Below are 26251 nucleotides of genomic sequence, written 5' to 3' on the forward strand. Positions count from 1 at the left end.
AATGAGGTGGGTTCAGGTCGTAGCCCGCCTGCCACACAGTAATTGAAAGTCATTGACGTTCTACTGCTTGTAGAATCAGGTGGTTTTCATGTTGGTGATGAGGGGCCAGCTTCAGGTTCCGCCTCGAGAGCTTGGTGATTGAGAATGTGGTGGCCCGCGGCTCAGAGCCTAATCTTAGATTTGGTTCAGGCTGCGCTGTTGTTCATGATTAACATTTAAACAATGACCTTTGGAGACAAGTAAAAAGTTGAAAGTTATCAGCAACATCTTGAGCCAAACAATGCAAAGAGGCATGAGTTTTGCTTCTAGCTACTGTCCTCAGTTCAAAGAGTACGATAGCACTACTCTGGATACTTGGTTAAATTAATGTAAGCAGTCTCAGAATATTTAGACTTAGCAGAAACTAGTATGTGTGCAGCTCTCATGTCAGAAAGACAAGTCAGAAGTGACTACATTAGCATTGACACGCGGCGTATCTTTTAATAGACAGACAGGATCGGGGAGTCTTGAGATGTTTCGAGAGATGGACTAACAAATTGTTGGTTTGGTCCTTTTAATGGGTTTGGTTATAATAAGGAAAATGTAGAACCTATAATTTAGATAACTAAATATTGCCCCTATAAAGTGTACCATTGCATAACACTAGCCACATCCATCAAGCACTTTCACAGTTGGACTCCTTTGGAAGGAGAGCCATCAGCAGTCGTAGAAGGTTGTCCTGGACCCCTTTGAGATCATTGTTGCACTTCATCATGACGTTGTTAGGCTAATCTTTATGTTTTGTTTTCTTTGTCTGGATGTAGGTTATACACTGTTTGTAGTTCTATCTACAAAATGTAATACGATATCATTCGTAAGCAGAATTATGTAATTGACGTAATCGTAAGCCAGAGCAGGTTATGTAGTATAAAGAGTTACAAAGTTCACTTAGAGAGGAGATCTAGGTGAGTTTAAAAACACAAAACTTTAACCCAGGAGACCGCTTTTCTTGTCCTTTAATAACATACTTTAGTAACGCAACTTTCAGAGTCGTTTGAACCCAAACCAAGATCTTTCCCTAAACATACAACCAAGTACTTTTGTTAAGAACATTTACCTTAACGAGAGATGCACCGATCTGACTTCTCCAGTCATGATACCTGGGACCTGGGTATCGGTTGATACAGTGTTTTAATAAGCTGTATGCCTCACTAAAGTAACTCCGGGCATTATTTTATGTGTATGGCAACATCAGTCTTCAACAAAAAATATTAGTTCAAAAATACATACCGGTAGACATAAAAGTATCATGTATAGAAATGACCGAGTGTCACCGATACAGATATCCAGTATCAGCATCGGTTCATCTATAGTTTTTTTTGCCTAAACACTGCAGCTGGACATTCCTGGGAAAAGGCAAAGATAAAACTTTGTGAGCTTTTGTGAGCTCAGAATCCCTTCTTGAAGCTTGCCAACAATCAGACCTGATCTGTGCCATGATACATGTAAATCAAGATGAACTAAATCTTGTCTCTTCTCTTTCATCTTCCCCTTAGCTTGTGACAGTAACCACTGGGGTCCCCACTGCAGTAACAGATGTCAGTGCCAGAACAGCGCGTTGTGTAACCCCATCACCGGAGCCTGTATCTGCACTCCTGGGTACCGAGGCTGGCGCTGCGAGGCTGAGTGTGAAGTGGGCACCTACGGAAACGGATGCCAGCAGAAATGCCAGTGCCAGAACGGAGCGGCCTGTCACCATGTTACCGGAGAATGCAAGTGCTCCCCAGGATACACTGGAGCTTTGTAAGTCAAAGGACACAATGTGTGAGAATCTGATCCTAATAACATCCTTAAAAACTCATTGAGAAACACCTGTTGCGCTTCAGTAGCCATCAGTTTTATATTCTATGTTGCATCAGCCAGTTCCTCTACTGCCTGAGCTGTTTGAGCTCCCCTTCTCCTATTGGCCAGCAACACATTATTACATTATGTAGGTGTGGACAGACACAGAGATATTCTCTCTTTCTCTCTCTCTCTCTCTCTCTCTCTCTCTCTCTCTCTCTCTCTATCTCTCTCTCTCTCTCTGTCTCTCTCTCTCTGTCTCTCTGTCTCTCTCCGATACACACACACACACACACACACTCACACACAACTATCCAACTGAGTACATAATCTCCTGGCATAGATAGTACTAAATAAAGGTTAATGGAAGCTCTATTTACCATGTAATTGTAATTTTTAACCAAAACATATAAGTGACATAATACTCATATAACCACACCTCCACCTCGAGTTTTACGACTGTTATATGATTATTCATATAACAGTCGTAAAACTTCCATATATGACCTTTTTTTTTTTCGAGATTGCTAAGACACATTGAAACGGTCACCCATTTTCTCAAAACTGTCAGCACAAAATCTCCTCTTCAAGCACTTTGTACAAAACCTCGGAATCCTCTTGCAAAATGAAACTTTCGCCTCAAAACAGTTTTACCTGTGCTCAAAGTCAAACATTGCTCTCCGATCATAAACAAAGTGATCAAAATAATATGCGCTATCAAGCAGTCAGTCAACAATACACCAATAATAGAAAACACATTGTTCAAAACATATAGTTCTCAGAGAGAAGTAAATGTTTAATCTCAAAACTAATTTCATATAAACGAAAACATTACAGTAGCTCAAAATGGATCAGAAATGACTTCTGTGCTTTGCTCTACAGTACTGTACCGTGCAGCTCACAAACGTGTCCTTTGTCTCTGTGATACTGTAATTATTGTCCTTTGTTGATATGAACCTACAAGCGGCCAACATCTATTTAGTAGTCAATACTGTTACTGTAACAAATAGAAAGCACCATGTTTAAGGCCATGCAATTTGTTTATTGTACATTATACGGCCTACAATGCACTTTAGGCCTACTACAGTAAACAATAGTCGAGTAAAAGGGACAAAAATCAACCACCTGTTTGCTCTCTAAACTGGCTTATATTGGTTGTGTTACATCATTTGACACAAGTGAAATCCATTTTAAGTGATTGTGTGTAATCAATGACATGTGTTTGATTGTTCCCACTTATGTCTTGCAGTATGAATGACATGTGCATGAGAGTGCAGAATGCGTTTTGAGACTGAAAATGTGTTTAGAGTTTTGCTGAAAAGTCTAACTGAGATCTGTAAATTGTGTTTTACCATGTGTTTAAGATATTGACAACAGACTGCACAGTTAGCGTTTAGTTCAGGCAACTGAGAACTTTGTTCAGCCAATGGGTTTTAGTGTTTTAGCAATTGAGAAAAACTCTAAGTAGCAAAGAATAACCAGATGGTGTTTTGGTTTCTTTCACAGCTGTGAAGACCTGTGTCCTCCAGGTAAACATGGGCAGCAGTGTGAGGAGAGATGTCCATGTCAGAATGGAGGAGTGTGTCACCATGTGACTGGAGAGTGCTCCTGTCCTGCAGGATGGATGGTAGGCCTCCACTTTAAGTAGTGTATTATGGTGTGCATGTCCTCTAAATGAGGCCAAAGGTCAGCTCACTATACTGCAGTTTTGGAAAGGGAGGAGCGAGCTCAGGGATTTGTTTGTTCTAATCTACAACCACCCCCCAAGATGCCACCAAATCCTACATACTGTACCATTAAATGGCTCACACAGATTCAACAACGGCGAAGAAAAGCCACAGACATGCATACTAGTGTCCTAAATCATTGTCTTGAATTTATAATGTGAAAGGAGCTCTGAACAGTTCGGTTTTGAAATTAAAGGCTAAATTACAGAATACACAAGCTGCAACCATGAAAAGAAAAAATGACTTAATTTCGTCTCAATATATCCATTGATTTATTGATTGAATACTTTATTGTCATTGTCAAAAAAGACAACGGAAAACAGTTTAAGCAGCTCCCATGGCAAAGACAAACTTTTAAAACAACCATAGACACATCACCAGTAGACATTAAAAAAAGAGGTTCATACATATCAGAACCAGAAACCAGATGATAAGGTGTAAAAGTGACCAACATGTGTGTTTGCTGTGTGCAGGGCACGGTGTGTGGCCAGCCATGTCCGAAGGGGAGATTCGGACAGAACTGTTCCCAAGAATGTCAGTGTCACAACAACGCCTTCTGTGTGTTGTCCTCTGGACAGTGTCTCTGCAGCCCTGGGTACACAGGAGAACGGTAAGAGCAACCTTATATATATTGTGGCAACTCGGGGGACTTGGAGGCAAGATTCAACAATAAAACAGGAAACTAAGACACAATAATGCTTTAACAAAAAGTGTCCTTTAATAAGCAGGCTTAGGGAAAGGGTGGGTGTGGTCAAAGTCAACAAAAGATTCCTCCTGGTCCGGGTCTTTGGTTAAATTCTTTTTTTTCTCTCAACATTCTACACACAACACCCCATAAGGACAACTGGGAAAGAGTTATGGAGAAAATCTAATCTATTAGAGATTAAAAAAAAATAATTAAAAAAATAAAAATATCACATGTATTAGTATAAGTACAAAGTTCTGAGGTGCATCCTGTTTCCACTGATCATACTTGAGATGTTCCTAAAACTTGATTGGAGTTCACCTGTGCTAAATCAGTTGATTGGACATGAGTTAGATAGGGACACAACTGTCTATATCAGGTCCAACAACTGAAAGTGCATGTCAGAGTACAAACCTAGCCATGAAGTCCAAGGAATTGTTTGTAGACCTTTGAGACAGAATTGTATCGAGGCACAGATCTGGCGACGGGTACAGAAAAATGTCTGCAGCATTTAAGGTTCCAATGAACACAGCGGCCTCCATCATCTGGAAATGGAAAAAGTTTGGAACCACAAGGACTCTTCCAAGAGTTGAGCGCCCAGCCAAACTGAGCAATCAGGGGAGAAAGGCCTTAGTCAGGGAGGTGACCAGGAACCAGATGGTTACTCTGACAGAGGTCCAGCATTGTTCTATGAAGAGAGGAGAACTTTCCAGAAGGACAACCATCTCTACAGCATTCCACAGATCAGGCTGTATTGTAGAGTGTTCAAACGAAAGTCACTCCTCGATAAAAAAGCACATGACAGCCCACCTGGCGTTTGACAAAAGGCACCTGAAGGACTCTCAGACCATGAGAAACAAAATTCTTTTCAAATTTTTTTGTTAATATACAAATTGTGGGTCAGTCAAAAATGCATGTCGCGTATAGGTGATGGTGGAAAACTGGGACACCCGGCTTTTCAGCACATTCATGAGTAATTAAAAAGTCGCAAAGGCATTTTCCCCATTTGAAAGTAGTAAGCGTGACATCACTAATTGGTTTGTGGCACTTATTTAATCTTCCTTGTGTATTTGTAAAGACCATACATGACTCACAAGCCATCAAAATCTAATCAAAATAATTTTCACACATTTAGGAGCCTATTTTATCGGTGCAGGCACAACAACCAGTAAGAGGTCATGAGCACACATATGGTGTTGTGTGGGCATTGTGAATGCTTACAGTGAGGAATGACAACAGTAGATCAACAAATGCAGAGCTTCTTGAGGAAATCATACCTCTGTCTGAATGGTGCAGACAGTGACGCAATGTGAATAAACAGTCTGCATCAAGAGGCAGATGGTGTGTGTTTTATTATTATTAAAAACTGGTACAAAGAAGAATGAAATCAAAAACAGAAACAATCCTAGTTCTACCGTTTCTCACAGCAGAGCATTTGAATCAGAACGCTCTTCCAGAATAAAACAATGAATGCCACTTCTGCTTTTGGAAAGCAAGCAAGCAATCACACACAGGAATAATGGTTCCCTGTAATTCTAGCTATTTATCCAGCAACACTTTTATACCAATTCCAAATACACTAAGCCACATAAGCAGCAGCCACTCATTGTCTGAACGCGCCTTCAAAGTAAATTCTGCCCTATAAGGATGGGCGAAGGGTGTCGCAACATTTGTCCCTTTAATCTTTCTAGTGGCAGTTTTTATTGATGTTTCACCACCGTGAAGAAATGAGGTGACATTTAGATTAACACAGAAACAAATGCTGTACGCAAAACCCCAAATCACCATCTTAAAAAATGATGCAGCTTGCTTACAGCAAAGGCTGGTGACATCACAGCTCATGGGCATAATAATACAACACACTCGTCAGCTGTCAGCTCTTCTGTTTCAAAGAGCTTTGTTGTTGTCCAAAAGACTATTAAAACACATCAATGAGCCACGCTGTCGCACTGGATGACATGTCCCTTCATAGCATGAACACACACAAAGTAGTTTATTTTGACTCAGTCCCACACACACACACAAACACCGCCCTGCTGTTGGAACTGCTCACCAAAGCACTACGCATGCTTTCATCCGCCACTGAAAGTCAGCTAAAAATGCTCCATTTAGTACATTTTATTTCACCCAGTCTTAAGTGTCAAATCAGCAAAATGAAGTACAAAAGTATACGTATAGATAAATAACTTTTTTTTTTTTTAAACTAGCATGTTATATGCAAAATACTTCTTTTCAGTGGTGGAAAGTATCTAAGTATGTTTGCTCAAGTACTGCAGGGGTTCAATTTGGAGCTAATTCTAATTCACTAAGTATTTACATCTTGTGTTACTTTATAGTTCTAGTTCTACTAACACTCTTCTCCATTTCAGCGGCAATTATTGTAATTGCTACTCCTTTGCTTTTATCTGACAGCTTTAATTTAATACTTTTAAGTTTAAGATGTTACGTGCAAAACCTATTATCAGTGTTGTATAATTATTATGATTACAGAAGATGATATAACCTGTGTGGACCTCATTATGACATTCTGAAGAGTGTACCAAACACAATACAAAAATCCAAATCAGATCATCTGTGTTTGCCTAACTCTTCCACATCCTCCAGAGAGCAGAGAGAAAACCAAACCAGGAAGCCCAGCCGCTGTTTTCACAGACAGATCTCAGCAGAGCGCCACGCAGGGCTGCAGGCCCATATAATTAGCAATATCAGAGAGCACGCACCATATACTTAAGCAGACCAGTGACGAGACAGGAATAGCCCCTCCATGAGTAAATGAGGGTTTCAGGGAAGCCGGACGTCACAGTATGGCACTGCTCAACTGGTTTGGCCGTGCCACACCCGAACCCAATGGAAGGGTTGTGGGGAACGAGGGGGGGGCAATATTTATCCCTCGGAACAAGGAACACCACTGTTTTTGGCAGTGCTTTGCAAGAATGTGGACAATAAAATGGGCCGTTAAGATAAAACAAAACATAAAAATACAAAATTAACTGCAGTGATGGTTCCGAAAAAAATCTTGAAGTACTTGAAAACACAATGAAGTTTATATCTTTTTTTCTCTAAATGATGGGGCCAGAGGACCAGGCCATTTCATTTTCAAACCCAGCTTGATTCTGTGGTTGGACTGATATATCTGCGCTGTGTAACCATGGGTGAGATAATGAGGACCCGCTGCATTCGTTTCTAACGGTTTGTTTGGCTTAGCTGCAGCCACATTAGCTGAAGCTCTGTGTTGCAGCGGTGCCTGTGATCTAGAGAGAGCTGTGTAACCACCACAGAGCCGTTTCACTGCAGTCAGCACGGTGGAGGGTTCTCTCCACTCACTGTCGGACCATGCGTATGCTAGTTGGTTGGTAGGTGAATTAAAGTCCTATATCTGGAATGAACGTTGATGTTATTGAGGATAGTTGATGCTATCTATATATGGATATCTAGCGTTGTCGTTAGTTGGATATTCATGCACGCCAGAGCTTGATGTCTGGTGAGCCATGCGTGCAGTTCCTAGTATGGCCCTCATGAGGTGGATGAGGAAGCTTGACTGACACTTTGACCGGCTCATGTCCATGTCTAATCTTTACCACATCCTGGTGATACCTCCAGAATAAAAGATGAATGGAGTTCATTTTCAATTGTTATCATTGTTTTTATTTAATTGATTATCAGTGTCAGGAAAATAGAATACAGACTTACTCTGCATGAGAGGGACCATCAGCCAATCACAGTGCAAGTAAATGTTTTATATTGTATAGCTGGCATGTAAAAAGACATCCGTATTTACAGGTTTTTATTTTGCAATTAGTGACAATAATTTATCAATGCTGACTTCACGCAGTCAGCAGTTTGAAACTAAACGCATCCAGTTACCACAAAGTGTTTTCTCTCATAAACTCAACCATAAATCATAACTTGCATAACTGGAATTATTTTAGTTTCATGTTGTACTTTTGGAATGATTCTATCCCCTAATATAGAGATATGACTATGACATATGACTGTGACTATGACATATGACTATGCTCATAAACAGAATTCTTACATTTCATTCAGAATGCCAGATGCACAATGTGGAAGTCTGACTTTAAAATGTCAGCATGGTTTGTACAGTTTATTTAACTGTGTTGTTATTCATTTGTGTACAGATTGCTAAACCGAGTCTTGCTTAACATCCATCTTTAAAGTACATGGTCAAAGAAATTTTTTAGGCACTTCATCCTCCAGGAGACTCGTTACTGATCACCTCCACCTTTTCCAATCCTTGACCACGGATACCTCGCTGTCTGTCTCCGTGAACAGGTGCCAGGACGAGTGTCCGGTTGGTACTTACGGCGCCGGCTGTGCGAAGACGTGTCGCTGTGAGAACAAGAGCAAGTGCTACCACACCAACGGGCTGTGTCTGTGTGAGCCGGGATACACGGGGGAGACATGCGGCGTCCGGCTGTGTCCTGAGAGACACTACGGCCTCCGCTGTGACAGGAAGTGTCCGTGCTACGCCCAGAACACACGCAGGTATGCAAGCATAGTGTTCAAACTTTAACCCGCATGTAGGAGACGGGATCAATTTAATGATCTGGAAAAATAGTCTGGAATTTGTTTGTAATATTCCAAAACATGGCTCTTAGGGTTGAAAGCTGTATCTTTCAAATTCTAGTGTGAAACAGATGTGAGTGAGAAGTATTCCTGTGTTGTCTGTTTATGTTTGTCACTGTGATGGTTGACCCTGGTGACAGCTGACCTCTGTGGGCCAGTAGTCAGTGATCAGTTGGGCCGCCACAGCTGGCAGCTGCATGTGTCAGCAGAGAACAGCTGTTCCGCTGCTCCTCAATGAGAGTGCTGTGTCAGGTGGGCCAGCTGTCAGTCAAAGACAACCACGAACAAGCACAGGGCTGCTCCTCCTGTGCTACTGCAGATAATCCCCACCCTCCTCCTTCAGTCAGTTACACCTGCGCAATTAAGTTTGTGCTCCAGTTTAAGGAGCAGTTGAGCGTTTCTTAGAGTTCTGCTTCCAAGACGACCTTGACCTGTCTTCACAAAATATTGTTGTTCGGTTTGGATTCAGGACATTTCAACAAACTTTGAGCTCAGATTTGGTCTTTTTTTCAAAATGTGTTTATTAAATGTTTTTTTCTTCTCTCTGACTGTGCCAATTGTCTTCCTTGATGTTCATTTCATGTGTAGTTATATCATGTGTTTCAAATAGGTGGCAACTTCAGACTCTGCTGAGTGAATCTGATGCGGAAGAGTCTTGAAACCACCTTCATGCCGCCACCGAGCGTTCGTGTCAGGTGTGATATCCGGTCAATCCAAAGACGAGAATTGTGGCCAAATTAATGTAGTGATACAATGGTGACTGGGTCCAACCACTGTCAAAAAGTAAAATTACTCGCGAGTGAGTAGGTGAAGGTTTGTCGCGTAGAAGAGCAGAAATAAAAGGCGTGCTCTAGGGGACGCCCCTCGCACGGTTTTCTGTGCCTGACACGCTGCCTCAGTTATCCATCCATAGCAGTGGCGGGCCGTGGATTTTCTACCTGCGCCTTCAGTGCACCATGTGGTGTACCGCGCTGCCACATGGGGAACGTGCACACAGAGGAAACATCCTGGATCGGGGATCAAACCATGGCCCCTCTTGCTGTGAGGTGACAGTGATAGCCACTGCACCACTGTGCAGTCCCGTCGTGAGATTACGCCATTCAATTGCATAGAAAAGGTAAAGAGGACGACACATTCTGTGAGCCTCTTACCTTTCAACAGAAGCACGAGCAGGTACAACATTCCCCATGACCAACACTTTGCTCCCTGAAACATACTTTGTCTATGTTGGACACATGGGCGGGTTATGAAACGATTGGCCCCTGGGCTCAGACATGCAAAAGGCCCCACCACCTCTTCTTCATAAGTGCAAGACCAACAGGCTTTATCGTGTTCTTGTTGTGTTGTGTCTCTTTGTAGTCATTGTGTTTCTCGTTACAGTTTCACGTTTCTTTGTGGTCACTTTGAGTCTCTCACTTGTTGGTACAGTGTCTCTTTGAAGGACATGTTTTAGGCGAAGGCCAGGAGGCCTCTTTAGGCCCCTGGACCTGAGCCCGATAGGCATGTTCGATGCTATGATCTGAACAACAACATCCCCATCCTCCAGGCCTCCGTATGTTTCCAACAGAGCGCTTGTCAGTCTCACAGCATCTGCCAAGCGCTTCACCCAGTGATCTACTTCATTATTACCTTTTCATTTCAAAAACTAAGTGAAACACCACATGTGACTTCAGGCAGAGTTCCATTTGGTCGTGCTGGGCGACAGCAAGGGCTGGGAACCCAATAGAATGGAGTGTAGGCGGCATACGAGGCACCAGGCCAGAGCTGAGTATCAGCTGGCAAAGACTATGCTTAACTATAATTTAATCTGCAAAAATACTATAGTTTAATTTAGACGTTTCAAGCAGGGCAAGATGTGTTTTTCTGAATCTATATTTTCTACAATGCTGTTGGAATATGTAATACTCTGTTAATTAAGGCTGCCATAAGACAGCAGGGGGGACGGTGGTTCAGTCCTTGAATCAGATAGTCGGTGGTTTGGTCTCTGGCGACATGACCTTGGACAAGACGCTTAACCCAAAGTTGCTCCCGTCTCCGTTGTGTGAATGTTCAATAGTCCCGATGAGCAGGTGGCACATTGCGTGGTAGCCCCTCCCATCCTTGTATGAATGGGTGTGAATGGGTGAATAATGACAAGTAGTGTTAAAGAGCTTTGAGTGGTCGGAAGACTAGAACAGAGAAATACAAGTACAGTCTATTGACCATTGTTTTGTGTGCCAAAACTAGAAAGTAGTGCTTCTAGTGTTGTTAACTCTTAAAGACACTGCCCCTGGTACTGAAAGGTGGGAATCCCAAAACTGAGAGGCAATAATAGGCCTACAGTCTGAGCAAGAACAAAAGAAAAATAAAGAACAATGTCCCTATGTTTTCCTCTCTTTTCCCCAGCTGCCACCCGATGTCAGGGGAGTGTACGTGTCGGCCTGGCTGGTCGGGCCTGTACTGCAACGAGACCTGCACCCCGGGATTCTATGGAGAGTCCTGCCAGCAGGTGTGCCAGTGCCAGAACGGTGCTGACTGCCACAGTGTGACCGGGGAGTGCATCTGTGCTCCAGGCTTCACGGTAAAACCCCACTTTTGTAACATAACAATGTGCTTTAGGTCACCTACCATGTTCATTTATGTAGGAGGTTCATTTATATGTACAGTGTGTTTGATGAAGCATGAGGTTGTGGGCGCATTGCGGGCTCAAGGCCTTTGAGGCAATTGTGAACTCGCAGCATTAAAGCCCACTTCAGGAGCTGAAGATTTTCACTACAGTACACCTTAAGGTGCTATCAGTAAGAATGCAGATCTTTAGGGACATCGAGTGGCAGCAGGAAGAACTACAACAAGGTCTGCAGATGCTGTTTTCTTTTGTTGGTTTGAATGAATACATCATGTCATTAAAGTGTTAAACGCCTGTGTGTGCTAAACATGTACTGTAGTGTCAGAAATAGATATGTGGCAGGCTGGGAGATAGCTTGGCCTGAAGACTGGAAGCAGGAAAAACAGCTAGCCTGCTATGTCCAAAGTTCAATAATACATCCCGACAGCTAAAATCAGACATTTCACTCTTCAAGTTTGTCCAACCCTAAGCCGAACCCTTTTTTTTAAACTATCGTGTCGTTTTTATTACTCTCATCAAATCACCAGATATCCAGATGATCATGTACACATAACACACAGCCATTTCCAAGTGTTGTTTTGTGCTCAGGCCGAGCAGACAAGTCCCCATTGTTTCCACATCCACTGTATCTGCTTCAAGCACTTAATAGTGTTTGTCATGGAGACATCAGCACTGCAGGGAAAACCCGACAAAAACAGATGTCTCATCCCGGCTGCTTGATACATGCTCCTACATATATATATATGTATGTATATATATATATATATATATATATATATATATATATATATATATATATATATATATATATATATATATATATATGTATATATATATATATATATATATGTATATATATATACACATATATATATATATATACATATATATATATATATGTATATATATATATATATATATCTTTTAATTTCTAGTGACAATATGAGGATTAATAGTTGGTTGATATGAGCAGGTGTACAGCACCTCAACGTCCGTCCCTGCTGCAGGTGGAGAGGCACTGCAGCTGTGTCACACATCTGCTAAACTCATTTGATGCCTGGAGAAGTGGTTTCACACAAAGTGTCCAACTCTGTGAGGGTTAGAGAAGAAACAGAAATGTGGGAAGCACTGCTTGTGGGTGTAATACAGCAGATGAACTGATCATGTTTCTTCAGAGCTACTGAGTGGTTTGTTTGAAGGATGTGTGACATCATTGCCAATTCATCCTATTCATCTCCTGCCTTGCCTCTCAGGGTCCAAACTGCACGGTGCCCTGCCCAGCAGGAACACATGGGGCGGACTGCTCCTCCAGCTGCAGCTGTAAGAACAGAGCTCAGTGCTCTCCTGTGGACGGATCCTGCTCCTGTACACCAGGTGAGCTGAGGAAACATATTGAAATACATATTTCTATATGTAATTAGGTCAATAGTATGAGCGGTGATTTCATGCTGTGGGATTTCTTAAATGTTTTTTATCTAAAATGTTATAAGCATTGTTGTAAAAATTCACATTTTCAATCTCCTTTAGAGCGATTAAATACAATGTGACACTTCAATGGCTTTAAGCATTTATTAAACAGATACTTGGAAAAATGAAATTGCATGGATAGAGCTCTTTCACCTCAAATGGTTAGGACGTCGGACCCAAAAGAAAAGTTTAACAGAGTCTCATATACATTCATTAATGAAAAAAAAAAGAAAGTATGGAATAGCAGGACATAAAATAACAAGATAAACTGTGTTATAGACATCATTTTGATGGCACCTCGCAGACTAGATCAAGATAAACTGTCTCTGCTTTCAGAGTTCAGCCATACAGTTACATTTAGAAGAACACTGTGATTTATTTCCACCACAAGAATGCTAGCGCACCGCTCTGTAGATTCTCGCTGTCTTCCTTGAAAGACGTCATGATGAAACACAATGATTCTCTTCAAGCAAACCTTTTGATTGCAGTCTACTTGTTCACTTCAGCTGCCGGCGTTCTCTCAGGGAAACGGTGCTCGCTGTATCTTTATCCTCGTGGTACACCGATGGGTTGTGATGCCTGCCACTAACAAAAGTTAAGTGGCGTATGTTTGAGATCTCTCTGACCGTGTTTCCTCAGGGTGGCATGGAGTGGACTGCTCCATCAACTGCCCCAGTGGTACCTGGGGTCTGGGCTGCAACCTCACCTGCATGTGCGGAAACGGAGGAGCGTGCAACGCCCTGGATGGACATTGTACCTGCGCTCCTGGCTGGAGAGGAGAGAGGTGTAACCTCCACTGCCAGGTGAGAGGACATGGATGCTCCCAGCGATTTTGAATGTGATCAATATTAATACACGACGGCAGGTGAATGAGGAAAAATCACTTTACTATCCTCCACTACAAATCACAGCTATTGAGAGTATTGATATTTTCACAAGCCTTATCAACATAGATAGATAAATATATACCTTATTAATTAAGTTTTTGGTTCTTTTAACTCGTCTTCAGGGCTCGCGCCGCCGGACCCCGTTTTATGGGCCGTAGCCCATTTCTTTTTTTTGATTGGCTGATGGGTGGCTCCTCCGTGGTGAGGGCAGCGCGCGACCAGGTCATGTCTGCGCGCTGCGGCACATTAAATAGCCTGGAGTTTTTTTTCAGCGTGAGAAATACGATGTGTGGCGGGATGGCGTGATTTAAGACTGAAATGCGTGACAGTCACGCTCAATGCGTGACACTTGAGAGCCCTGCGTCTTGTTCTGTGTTTTCTGTCTGTAACCATGTGTTTTTTATGCTGCTGTCTGTCTTGGCCAGGTTTCCCTTGAAAAAGAGATTTTCAATATCAATGGGACTTCCTGGTTAAATAAAGGTTAAATAAAATAAATAAAAAGTTCCAGACATCGGGTACTAGCCAATCAGAGGCAAAGTAGTTTGGGTCTTCATGGCCGAAAATAATCAATCAAACTAACGTGAATAACTGTAGTTGTTTATCTGCCAATGGCTGTGAAACAGCATTTGTCACGTGGATGAGAGAGACTCTCACTCTCTTGTTCTTACTGTTTTCTAGTGGGCCATCAAGCTACTATCATGTTGTATTACTCTACAGCCACTCTTGCAGCCTGGACAAATCCTAACTACTGTCCCATACCAGCACCAAACATGTGTGTGCATCTCCCGTTGTCAGGGGGAGAGTAACCTTGTGGTTTTCCTGAGGCTTTAGATACTGCTATCTGATCTCATGCTTTTCATAATACAAACAGCCCCTAAGAACACGAAAAGCAGAAAAGAGTTTCTGTCGAAAGTCTAAATGTGAATGACCTGTTAATGAAGATCATCTCTGTGATGGTTATTGTTCATCCTCAGGATGGCACATATGGTCTGGACTGTAAGGAGCGATGCGACTGCAGTCATGCCGATGGATGTCAGCACTCTACTGGTCACTGCCGCTGTCTGGCCGGGTGGACGGGTAAGACCTAACACAGTATTACTGTCTCGTAGTCTGTTTGACTATCTTTACAGTATATCGTTTGTGATAACGTGTCTGTGTGTGAGTGTATGTGTGTGTTCTTTTACTCGCAACATAGTGAGGATCGTACCATTTTTAACCTTCGTACCATTTTTAGTCTTCTTCAAAGGCCTTTTTGAGGATTCCGACTTGGTTGTAAAGTTCGGGTTAGAATTAGGTCGAGGTTAGGGTTGGGGTCAGTACTCAGTTTACATGTTTGCATGCAGTCTGTACAAAATACACTGAAAGGTATTTACATTTGTGTGCGAGTAGGTATCCACTGTGACAGTGTATGTGCAGAGGGTCGCTGGGGCCCCAACTGCTCCGTCCCCTGTAACTGCAAGAACGGAGCCTCCTGCTCTCCAGATGAAGGGACCTGTGAGTGTGCTCCAGGATACAGAGGCACCACCTGTCAAAGGAGTAAGTCCCAACATTAGAACCGCACAATTATAACACAGTTGACATTTGACTCAAAGGATAATGAGTTTTTTTTTAATTTTCATAGTTGTGTTCATCATTCTATTAGAAATAATAACAGTGTACCCTGCAGGTTAATAGCCGAGATCTGGGAACATGGTGACATCAAATAAATCAGATACATGAGTTGGATGATTAGACAGTTTGGTTGAACGTGTTTGGAAGAGAAGTTGAAGCATAAAATGATCATCCAAACAACTTCACTTTCACATGAAGCACTTTACTTGAAGTCAAAGTTCATGCCCACTTTTCCCATGCAATAAAGGATTGTTAGTAACATTTCCCTCACAGTTTGACCAACAACATCCCCATCCTCCGGAAAGTATTCACAGCAAGAAGACTTCAGGCTGTAATGGCTGCCAAAAGTGCTTCAACAAAGTGCTTCAACAAAGTATATAGGCTGTGAATACCTATGTAAATGTTATATTTTTGTTCTTTATTTTTAATAGATTTGCAAAAGTTTCCCCAAAACTTTTTTTTCACATTGTCATTATGGGGTGTTGTGTGTAGAATGTTGAGGGAAAAATGAATTTAATCCATTTTGGAATAAGGCTGTAACATAACAAAATGTGTGAAAAGTGGAGCGTGTGAATACTTTCCGGATGCACTATATATAGCTAATATTGTTTCTGACCTTTTGGATTTCCTTGTAGTGATGTCTTCATGTTCCAGTCTTTTAGTCTGATCTTAAAAACTTCATCAGCATTAAAGCCACAAATATTTCTTCTAAATCTCCAAAACTTGGCAAAGGACAGAGTCTTTAAAGTTGGCAACTGATAGTATTCCTAAATAAAAAAACATCGACAGCTGTGTGTGTTTCTGAACCAGTCCAGGACTGGGATAGCTATTGCACAGTAGCCTGGGTGGGTCTGGCTGTTTTAAACCTGCGTCATACACAACCAATAAATGTTACCTTTACCTTGGTGACTGATCAAACTCTTTTAAAGTTTAGGCTTTTTTGAAAAAGAAGAAGAAAACTCCTTCTGAGTCCCAGTTGATAGTCGTGCGTGAGGAGTTCTCAGGCAGTCAATGGCAGTACAGCACAGGCCATGAAAGGTCCTTGAGCATGCAGCCAACAGGGCAGGGATAATATTAAGCTGTTTGCTGTATCAGAAGGCGAGATGAGCCGAGGACAAACACAGAGACGCACACTCACTCAGGCACGCACACACCTGACCCATCGCATCATCCTCCTGGCAGAGTTAGCGATTTGTTTGAAGTTGTATGCAGATAAAATCAACTCACTTGTGTTTCCCCTGGTTTGCACGCAGTCTGCTCTCCTGGTTACTTTGGTCACCGCTGCAGTCAGACCTGTCCTCAGTGTGTCCACAGTAACGGGCCGTGTCACCATGTCTCAGGACAGTGTGACTGTCTGCCAGGCTTCAAAGGGGCGCTGTGCAACGAGGGTGAGTGTCCAGTTTGACATCTGTTGCTTCTGTCCATTGGGGCGAGGGATCCTCCTCTTCTTCCTTTTTTCCTATTTTACCTGATCCGATGTGAGGTGCCTGGACAGGGATGTCAGATGTTGTAAAGCCCTACAAGGCAAATTTGTAATTTGTGATTCTGGGCTGTACAAAATAAACTATAACCTCCGGTTGTGAAAAGTGAAGCCAATGCGGAAGTGCCTTAAACCTGTTTTCTTCTTTTTGACAAAAGAAGTCCAATTGTATGGTCTATGAGAAATCAAGCCTACTTTTCGCTCGATGTATTACCTCAGTGAACATTGTAAACAGGACTTAATGATATAAATTATTGATATGGTCTTCTTCAACACAGCACAATGGACATTCAGTAAATGATGGGCCTTTGGAGTCAAATATTCATGAATAATAATTCACGTTTGTCTTGTGTTTAGTGTGTCCCAGTGGTCACTTTGGGAAGAACTGTGCCTGGAGATGCAGCTGCACCAACAACGGCACCTGTAACCCCATCGATGGCTCCTGTCAGTGTTATCCAGGATGGATCGGCAGCGACTGCTCCCAGCGTGCGTTCACTCAATAAAATGATCAATAAGATACACAATGGTTATGATGTGTTTAATAATGTTGCGATCCTGTATGGTAGTAAATCGTATATTCTGAGGTGAAAATAAGTCATTTAGAAAATATATTTAGCTGGTGTGACTAAAGATGATATGCGCTTACATTGTGTTGCCCCTCTGCCGCAGCATGTCCTCCGAGTCAGTGGGGACCCAACTGCATCCACACATGTAACTGTCACAACGGAGCCTACTGCAGCGCTTATGATGGAGAATGCAAGTGCACCCCGGGATGGACCGGCCTCTACTGCACACAACGTCAGTAACAGATGCACACACACACAAACACACACACACACGGGACATTTATTACACTTAGGTTTTATTGTTGACAAAAAGTCCCTTTTGAGACATTTATGTGACTCAACACTTGCTGTTTATTTCAGAAATAGAGCATTTTAAAAGTCTATCATATGACGTATGATTGCACCCTTCCAGGCTGTCCATTAGGTTTCTATGGCAAGGACTGCTCTCTGACCTGCCAGTGTAGGAATGGAGCTGACTGCGATCACATCTCTGGACAGTGCACCTGTCGCACTGGCTTCATGGGACGGCACTGTGAACAAAGTATGTAACGCTGTCATCATCCTGTCTGTGTTTCTTCTTCTTTTTCCTCTTAGTGCTTGTACTTCACAATATATATATATATATATATATATATATATATATATATATATATATATATATATATATATATATATATAAATATATATATAATAACTTTATGTTTTTTTTTCTATTTTCAGGATGTCCTTCTGGTTCGTATGGTTATGGCTGCCGTCAGGTGTGTGACTGCCTAAATAATTCCACATGTGATCACATGACTGGTACATGTTACTGCAGCCCAGGCTGGAAGGGAGCTCGCTGTGACCAAGGTGAGTTCACACCTCAATGTTACATCCTGGAGTCCGTAGTCTGTTCTCAAACCTTTTTTTGTGAATGGTTACTCTAATCCAGCTTGGAAAAAAAAATTTAATACATTTTTTTTTTAATCCTGTGGTTTTATTTTAACGGGACTTTCATGCAGCGCAGTCTCGTATTTTTCGACAGGCCGTCCCTCTGACATCGCTGGCCCCGACTACATTCTGCTCTCCACAGAACACGATAAATTGACTCTGGAACTTAAAATCAGAAATCACTGACTGACTTTTATACTATTCCTCGCAATCTGTGTTCACACTCATGGTTTCCATACCCAGCATGCAACACTACTGATCTGTAGTCACACTCGTGGTTTGGATGTTTCTTGCAGGTTTTAAGAGCTTTTTGGCGATTTTAGGACATTCTGTATTGATTTTAATACAGAACACCGGCACTCCGGCAGACTTGAAACGTACATTTAGGTTTCCTTTTTTGGGGCAATGTTATCACGTAGCTTCTGACATGTGTCAAGAGTAAGAGGCTCAGACGCACAGACGGATGTATCCACTCATTTTTCAAAATACAACCGGCCTTGTTTGTTTGTTTCTTTTTTTTCATTCTTTCTGTGCAGTCAAAGGGGACGTTGCGTCACTCGCTCACAGACGAAGACGTTTTTGAGTGTGATTCAACAGCATGGCACCAAAATGTAAATTCTTTAAAGGAGTATACTGATATTGTTTTTCATTCCCATGTGACTATTATGCACCTGGGCCGCAGAGTGAGTTTAGGTTCTGTTACTTATCTTATTGTTTTGTTATGCACCTTTAACACCCCGACACACACACACAATCACACACCCAGCATGCAACACTACTGTCTTCACACTATCTCTAGTTAAAACTGCACCATCTTTTCATTAAATACATTGAAGATGTCGAGAATGTTCCTCGATTTGGGTCGCGGCTTGTCATTAAGGGTGATGGTGGGTGCCAGACTAGTTGAGAACCACTGCTCTAATCAGATCACCGCGGTTGACTAATCATTGAGAATCATCTACTTTGGCTTGAAGAACTACTTTGTCAAGTTTTATATTTGAAAATGGACTAATGTTCATTTAAACAAACTAACTCTGGTTCTACATTTGCTCCTCCTCCGGTCTGCAGCTGGGGTGGTGGTGGGCAGCCTCAACAGTTTGACCAGTACAGCCATGCACGTGGACACCGACCAGATCGGAGCCATCGCAGGAATTATTGTCTTGGTGCTCGTGGTGCTCTTCCTCCTCCTTTTCATCATCTACAGGAAGAAGCAAAAGGGCAAAGAGCCCACCATGCCGGCTGTGACCTACACTCCTGCTATGAGGGTCGCTGCTGACACACCCTTTGCAGGTAGTTACAGGTTCAGGGACATGCGCTGTCCCAGGCATGTTGGGTTGGTCTTTCCTGGCCACCAGTTGCTTTCTTGACTGTTTTATGCTTTTTAAACACTAGTTTGAAAAGAATTGCCGTACAATGAAAATACTTACTCCTTGTTCATGTTAAGCTGCTGGAGTCCATTATCCCATTTGCCAAAAACTAAATACTTCAATAACAGCACAAGGCTACTAATCACATAAGGATGATGAATTGATTTTACAGGAACTAGAGGGTTTAATGTTCCCCACATTTAATGTGTCCTTGCCATGGACAAACAATTTGTAGACTGAAGAGAGGATGTTTTTTCTTCTCTCGACCACTCATAAAAGTCGATCTCTTAGCTTACCAAAGACAAGTGCAAAAATAAGATAACATGAGTGATTATCAGAAATTAAAGGATACGAACAAACCTGCTGAAAGTTGATGATGGTAACGCGCCAAGAAATGTAAGTAACATGCCAACAGAGGCAGAAATGAAGGAGACTATTCAGAAAACCCAATGAACACTTGATTCTTGATCGGTATGACATCACAGATGGAGATGCTGTTAACATGCTCTGAAAGCGGAAAGAACATCCTTGTGATGGTTCTTGTCACCATCTCCTTTTTCAGATGCTCACCCACCAGCATGCGAGGCCCACCCCAGCAGCTACTTTTCCAACCCCAGCTACCACACTATGACCCAGTGCATCAGCTCTCCACATGTTAACAACGGCCCATATGGAAAGGTATGGATGTGGACTTTGAGCCTCTGTAGAGGGTCAAAGAGTTGGCAAAGTAAGAATGCCATGAGGAATTTGTCTATTAATGATATATATTCTAACAGATATTTGTTCCTTTCACATTATTTTTTCAGGCCAAGAACAGCCAGTTGTTTGTGAACTTGAATAATATGGATCATAGAAAAAGGGTTCCTCTATCTGAGCACACCAGCACGCTGCCTGCAGACTGGAAACAAGAAGACTGCTTCAATGAACTGGGTGAGATATAGAATACATTAAAGTGTGGTTAATGGAATTCCAATAGGTTACGTGGTACAGACCAAGAGAAATTCACTAATTCAAGCTGGTGTGGGAGCAATACCAACAAGATACAGTTGGGCTCACCTCCATGCATAGCACTGGTTCTGGAACCAAACACCTGTTATGTTGTTCATATGTTGCGGGCCGAATCCGGCCCGCGAGGGGGTCCAGTCCAACAGAAGAAAAAAATATGTATATATTTTTTTTAGATCAAAATTAGGAGTGCTGGGATTCAAACCTTGGATTCTCTGCTTGTAAGACGGACATGTAAACCATTGTTCCACAGTCACAATTAATGTGAGCACTGATATTATTGTGTTGGAAGTCGTTAAAAATGGATCACGTCATGAAAGTGGCGTCACAAACGCGTCACAAAGCGAAGGGAATCTGCACAGGAGAGCCCAGGCGGATAAACAGAGGGCTGATGTCTGAATTTTTGGTCTCTATGTTTCTAGTTAATTGTTGAAAGACCTTAAAATAGGGTTTATCATCCAAAAAGTTCACCAATGATTTATACATAGAGAAATATTGTCGTTATTTATGCGTTATTATGCTATGATTTTACTAGTCCGGCCCACTTGAGATCAAAATGGGCAGCATGTGGCCCCTTCACTAAAATGAGTTTGACACCCCTGCTCTAGTTCTTTCGGGGGGCTTCAATACTCCCGTGGGGAACGATGGAGAAACGTGGAAGGGGTGATTGGATGGAACGTCCTGCCAGATCTGAATCCAAGTGGTGCTTTGTTGTTGGACTTTTGTCCGAATCATGGATTAGTCATAACAAGCACTATGTGCAAGCACAGGGCTGTTCATAAGTGTTCTTGGTAACGTAACACCTTCGACCAAAGAGTCTAATCAACTAATCACCAGCTGCTAGTTACAGATGTGGCAAACCAAGCATGTAGTGAAGGTGGACTGGGAGTTTCTGGCTGAAACGCCTATCTCCGGAAGAATTTTTGTCCATCACAGGCTGTGCTAGTCCATGTCGATGTGTCCTTGTGCAAGACTGTTGAACAGCTCCTTACCCCTGCCGGTCTGTTGGAGGGTCATGGGAGTTGCCCATCCAGTCTACATGAGTTGTGTTGACTTGCTGAAGGCTTATGAACAGAAGCCTTGGGAAATCCTGTGAGAGTACTACGGGGGCACAGAGTATTGGGGGCGGAGTTAGGAGCCATTCGGTCCTTCTATGACCAAAGTGAGAGCTTTGTCTGTATACCAGCATGAAGTCCATCATGTTTCTCGTGTGTGTTGGCCTCCTTCAGGCGCTTTTAATTTGCCCGTGGTCACTGATCCACTTCAGACTATATAAACTCACATGATTGTTAATCCTAAATGACATTTTTTTATTATCAGTTACGAGTTTTGTGGATGGAGATCCATATGTAGATTATTTGACAACATCTTTTCGGCAAATCAGTTGTTTATTAATTGTATTTGAGTGGATGGGAGACTTCTGTTGTATTATAACAACATTTGTTAATCCATGGTGATATGAGGAGCACATTTTTTTTTTAAATCCAGCCTAATCTGGCTTTCATAGTCCCTCACATAACTTTTGCTTCCACCATTCACTGACCTTGCTCATTTCTATTTTTCCTCCGACCAGGAGCCTACGGAATTGACAGGAGATACATGGGGAAATCTTTACGAGGTAGGTCCTGCCAATACACAGTACACACAAATAAATCCTGGACTGCTGCAATCCACCTCTCACTGGCTCCTCTGCCTATGTCATCCAGATCTGAAGGGCACTCCTTATCACGCCAGCTCCTGCTCCCTCAACAGCTCTGAAAACCCGTATGCTACAATAAAGGACCCTCCTCCGCTGACACCCAAAAACACAGAGTGTGGCTACGTGGAGATGAAGTCACCGGCCAGACGGGATTCCCCGTACGCTGAGATCAGCAACAGCAGCCCCACCAACAACCGAAATGTCTATGAAGTCGGTGAGTAGCGTATGTTGACATTGGTTGTTGTCATTGTGAGTGTTTTTTGGAGTGGACGTCAATTGCATTTACTACATAGTAGTCAAGTCAACGTTATTTATATAATTTGATACCTAAATCACATTTGCCTCAAGAGGGTTCAACATCTGTACAGCCTACAACACCTTCTGTCCTTAGATCCTTGATTCAGATAAAAACCTCTTTGTTTTAGTCTGTTTCACTTTAATTCATTTCCAGGTTTCAAAATATGAATCCTACATCTGTGTTTAGCAAGGGTGTTTAAAGATAACTGATACAGCATTGGAGGCGGGGCCCCGTTCATTCCTATGAAAATTGCTCAGCGTAGGAATCAAAAAAAGTTACACTTTTGAGAATAAAATGACGGAAGCAAAAGAGCAAACGCACTAGTTTCCTTGAAGCCCGCCTCCAGCCTAAGTCTCTGGCTCATTCACATGAAGGAAGAAAGGAAAATAGTTTGTGCATTATTATTACAAATACACTAACTTTTACAATAACTAACTTTTATCATTCAGGTTTTATCAAATACTTAATCACTTACATGTACATTTTATTTTTGACAGTTTACGGTACAATTTAAGTTTACTTTGCTTTGTACTTAATTCTTCCTGCAACTGCCAACCTGCCTGTCTTTGGTTTCAGAGCCTGTAAGTAGCATCCAGCTGACGGGAGACAGCAATGGTGACATACAGTTTGGTCAGGATCCTTACGATCTACCAAAAAACAGCCACATCCCCTGTCACTACGACCTCCTGCCAGCCAGAGAGAGTCCATCCCCCGAGCACAAGGAGCCGGACATTGAATGACGGCACAGAGACTCAGTCCAGAGACCAGGTCTCACCTCCAGTCTGCAACTCCGGCCTGGCTGTTCCACTTCGTACCCACAACACGCTTTCACTTCTTTTCTCTCTGTTATACTTTGACTTGTAATGATGTATCATAGCTTCATTCTGAACAAAGTGGGAATGTAAGTGTTTGAAGGTTAGTTTTGAGGTATAGCTGTTATTTTTTACAGCAATTTGTGAACTGACGACGAAGACTTTGAAGATCATTCCACGTGCCTGAGAAGTTCAGTCAGTGTGCTGTGAACGAAGCTGTTCATATGATGTGACTACTCACCACAGACGTGTCTCTAGCTGTTCTATAAAAACCTGCTCACAGCCTCCTTCTGACGATCCATCTCTAAGAACTCAGTTCCTTTTGAGTGTCTTGTAGTCTCAATGCGACATATCATACAAATGTCAATAACACACAATCAGGTGGCGGCTAAACATTTGTGGCGTTGCACTTAGTCACACCCTTAAAAAGTGACCTTTTTATACCTCTGCACACCTGGCGACACCTTCCTGCGAAAAGTGGCCCTGATTGTTGGATTATTCAGTACACTGTCGGACTCAGCTCCACCCAAAGGTGGTTTCAGACGCTGGTAAATAATCAAGGTCCTTTTTTTCAAGTATCCTGAAGCCTTAATCATGTTCGCGTATAACATTCAATACCAATCAAAGTTCTATTTTTGTAACAGCAGTATTAGAAAATGGATATGTGATGGAATATTAGCAATTATATCAAATACTAGACATTTCTAGAAAGAGTATTTGATGTTGGAATAGTCAGTACTTAGCTGTACGTAGCTAACCAAATGCTATTTTTATTACCGTAGTTCAAAGCCCTCCAATTGTTTTATCGAAGAGATCGTGAGATGAACCTCTTCTCATTGTACCAGTATTGGATTTGAGGTAATTTTTTGGGGGACCAGTATAACGAGCAACCTACGCTCTGACAGTAGAAGTCATGTTGGCCTCGTTAGAAAGCAGGCTAGAGCCTTCATCTGTCAGGAGTATTCCTCATTGCTCCGATTGGTCCAGAGTGCACTAGGTCTGTTGACAGCCTAATTAAGACTCCAACATCCAATCACAGTGTTAGCAGAATTAAGATAGAATAAAAAATAAAAAAAGAATATACATACATGTCCCAGTTTTCAAGCACAAATCCCAGCCTCCCAACTGGGATGCTATTCGGTATATACATTTATTTGTACCCTGTATACTGTAAAATACTCATCACAATGGTCCTATATTCTGTTATTTATCCTGTTTCATTTTATAACGACTGAATATAATGCATTATGTTTTGTTTGTTTGCTTGAATCTTATTTTATGCATAAATGGAGTGTTATTACCTAGCTACTAGATGACATTAGATGGCAGAAAATGTTGGACGTCAACAAGCTGAGCAGCACAGTGTTGTTCAGGAGGCACTTGAAGCCCTTTTCCACTGCAGGAACTCAGCACCTGGGCTTTCTACTGACTAAACAAATGTTTAAGAACCGTGTGAGCTTTAGTGCACTGTCTTTTTTTTGTCCACTGCATTTTACAAGCCAGAATGTTTTGGTTGGATAGTATCAAATGCATCATTAATGTGGGACAGGCAGCAATGTGCTTGACAACCCCTTAACTGGTGCTTCCTCCAATCTAAACTTTCAAGGTTCTAAAAAAAAGTCAGGCTTAAATACAAGACTCTTTTTGTATATCCACTGTTTTTAACAATCTGGGACATTTCAGATATACACTTCTTTGTTGTAAAGCGAATGTGGGACAGACAATGAACAATGTACAGCTTTGGTATGAACTTTATCTCTTGTTTGTATGAAGAAGAAGAATTTATGGCACAAGCTGGTTGAAAATAGGGTCCAGCGCTTTGAATTACTTTTTTTGTGTTTTCGCTCCCCTGTGCACATTCAATCATGTATTATTATGTTTGGCTGTGTATGTCTGGACATCATTTTGCTTTCTAACGGCTGACTCTTGCTCTTTCTAAATTCCATCCTTTTGACGAACAACACACAAAACCTCTGACGGTGACTACAATTTAAATAGTGTTACTTTATGTTTAGTTTCTGTATTTGAAGAGGGATAATATAACACACAGCCCTGTCCTGAAACACTAATGAGGTTCTGGTTGGTTTGTCCAACAGGCATTCTTCACAGTTTCCATTTTTTACGTTAGGTATTGGTTGTCCTGCTCCATATAGTTGCTGAAGTATGATGATGATTATATGATGATCTGTTGTTTGTTGCTTGACTAACTATAATGGACTGAAAAGCAGGGGTGTATATATAGACGGTGTGGTTGCAGTTGCATTGGGGCCCGTGGGGTGTGGGGCCCCATCGAGAGTTATTCCCAAAAACCAAAGTAACTCATTTGACTATCCAACACATTGTTGGTATATATATATATATATATATATATATATATATATATATATATATATATATATATATATATATATATATATATATACATACACACATACATACATACATATATACATGCATACATATATGTATATATATATATATATATATATGTATATATATATATATATATATATATGTATATATATATATATAAATAAAAATTTCAATGGTGTGTTTATGTTTGTGTGTGTGTGAAAGAGTGTGTGTGTGCTTTGTAACTAACTTTAGCATCACTAATGCTGCAATCCATTGTCCTTGGAACTCTAAATTAGTCGCGATCCAACACTAAAAAAAACAATGGAATTCAAGTCAGAATTGGAAGTCG

The 26251-nt window shown here is 41.7% G+C and overlaps 1 protein-coding gene across 1 annotated transcript in view; it reads left to right on the forward strand.

Annotated features, from left to right (window-relative positions):
• megf10 (multiple EGF-like-domains 10) overlaps window positions 1-25851 on the forward strand; it is a 45101-nt gene extending 19250 nt beyond the window's left edge. Inside the window, exons 6-25 of the mRNA XM_068574870.1 lie at window positions 1536-1782; window positions 3328-3448; window positions 4022-4158; window positions 8527-8739; window positions 11206-11380; window positions 12679-12799; window positions 13532-13695; window positions 14754-14856; window positions 15169-15315; window positions 16644-16778; window positions 17228-17356; window positions 17540-17668; window positions 17849-17977; window positions 18157-18285; window positions 19435-19656; window positions 20296-20411; window positions 20540-20663; window positions 22312-22356; window positions 22445-22651; window positions 23312-25851. Coding sequence (XP_068430971.1) covers window positions 1536-1782; window positions 3328-3448; window positions 4022-4158; window positions 8527-8739; window positions 11206-11380; window positions 12679-12799; window positions 13532-13695; window positions 14754-14856; window positions 15169-15315; window positions 16644-16778; window positions 17228-17356; window positions 17540-17668; window positions 17849-17977; window positions 18157-18285; window positions 19435-19656; window positions 20296-20411; window positions 20540-20663; window positions 22312-22356; window positions 22445-22651; window positions 23312-23475 — 2957 coding nt within the window. The 3' untranslated portion in view covers window positions 23476-25851. The remainder of the gene's footprint in view (window positions 1-1535; window positions 1783-3327; window positions 3449-4021; window positions 4159-8526; window positions 8740-11205; window positions 11381-12678; window positions 12800-13531; window positions 13696-14753; window positions 14857-15168; window positions 15316-16643; window positions 16779-17227; window positions 17357-17539; window positions 17669-17848; window positions 17978-18156; window positions 18286-19434; window positions 19657-20295; window positions 20412-20539; window positions 20664-22311; window positions 22357-22444; window positions 22652-23311) is intronic.
• Window positions 25852-26251: the final 400 nt, after the last annotated feature.

This window comes from Clinocottus analis, unplaced genomic scaffold (assembly GCF_023055335.1).
Source record: "Clinocottus analis isolate CAN_PGR_092001 unplaced genomic scaffold, fCliAna1.0.p SCAF_13, whole genome shotgun sequence".
Lineage (NCBI taxonomy): Eukaryota > Metazoa > Chordata > Actinopteri > Perciformes > Cottidae > Clinocottus > Clinocottus analis.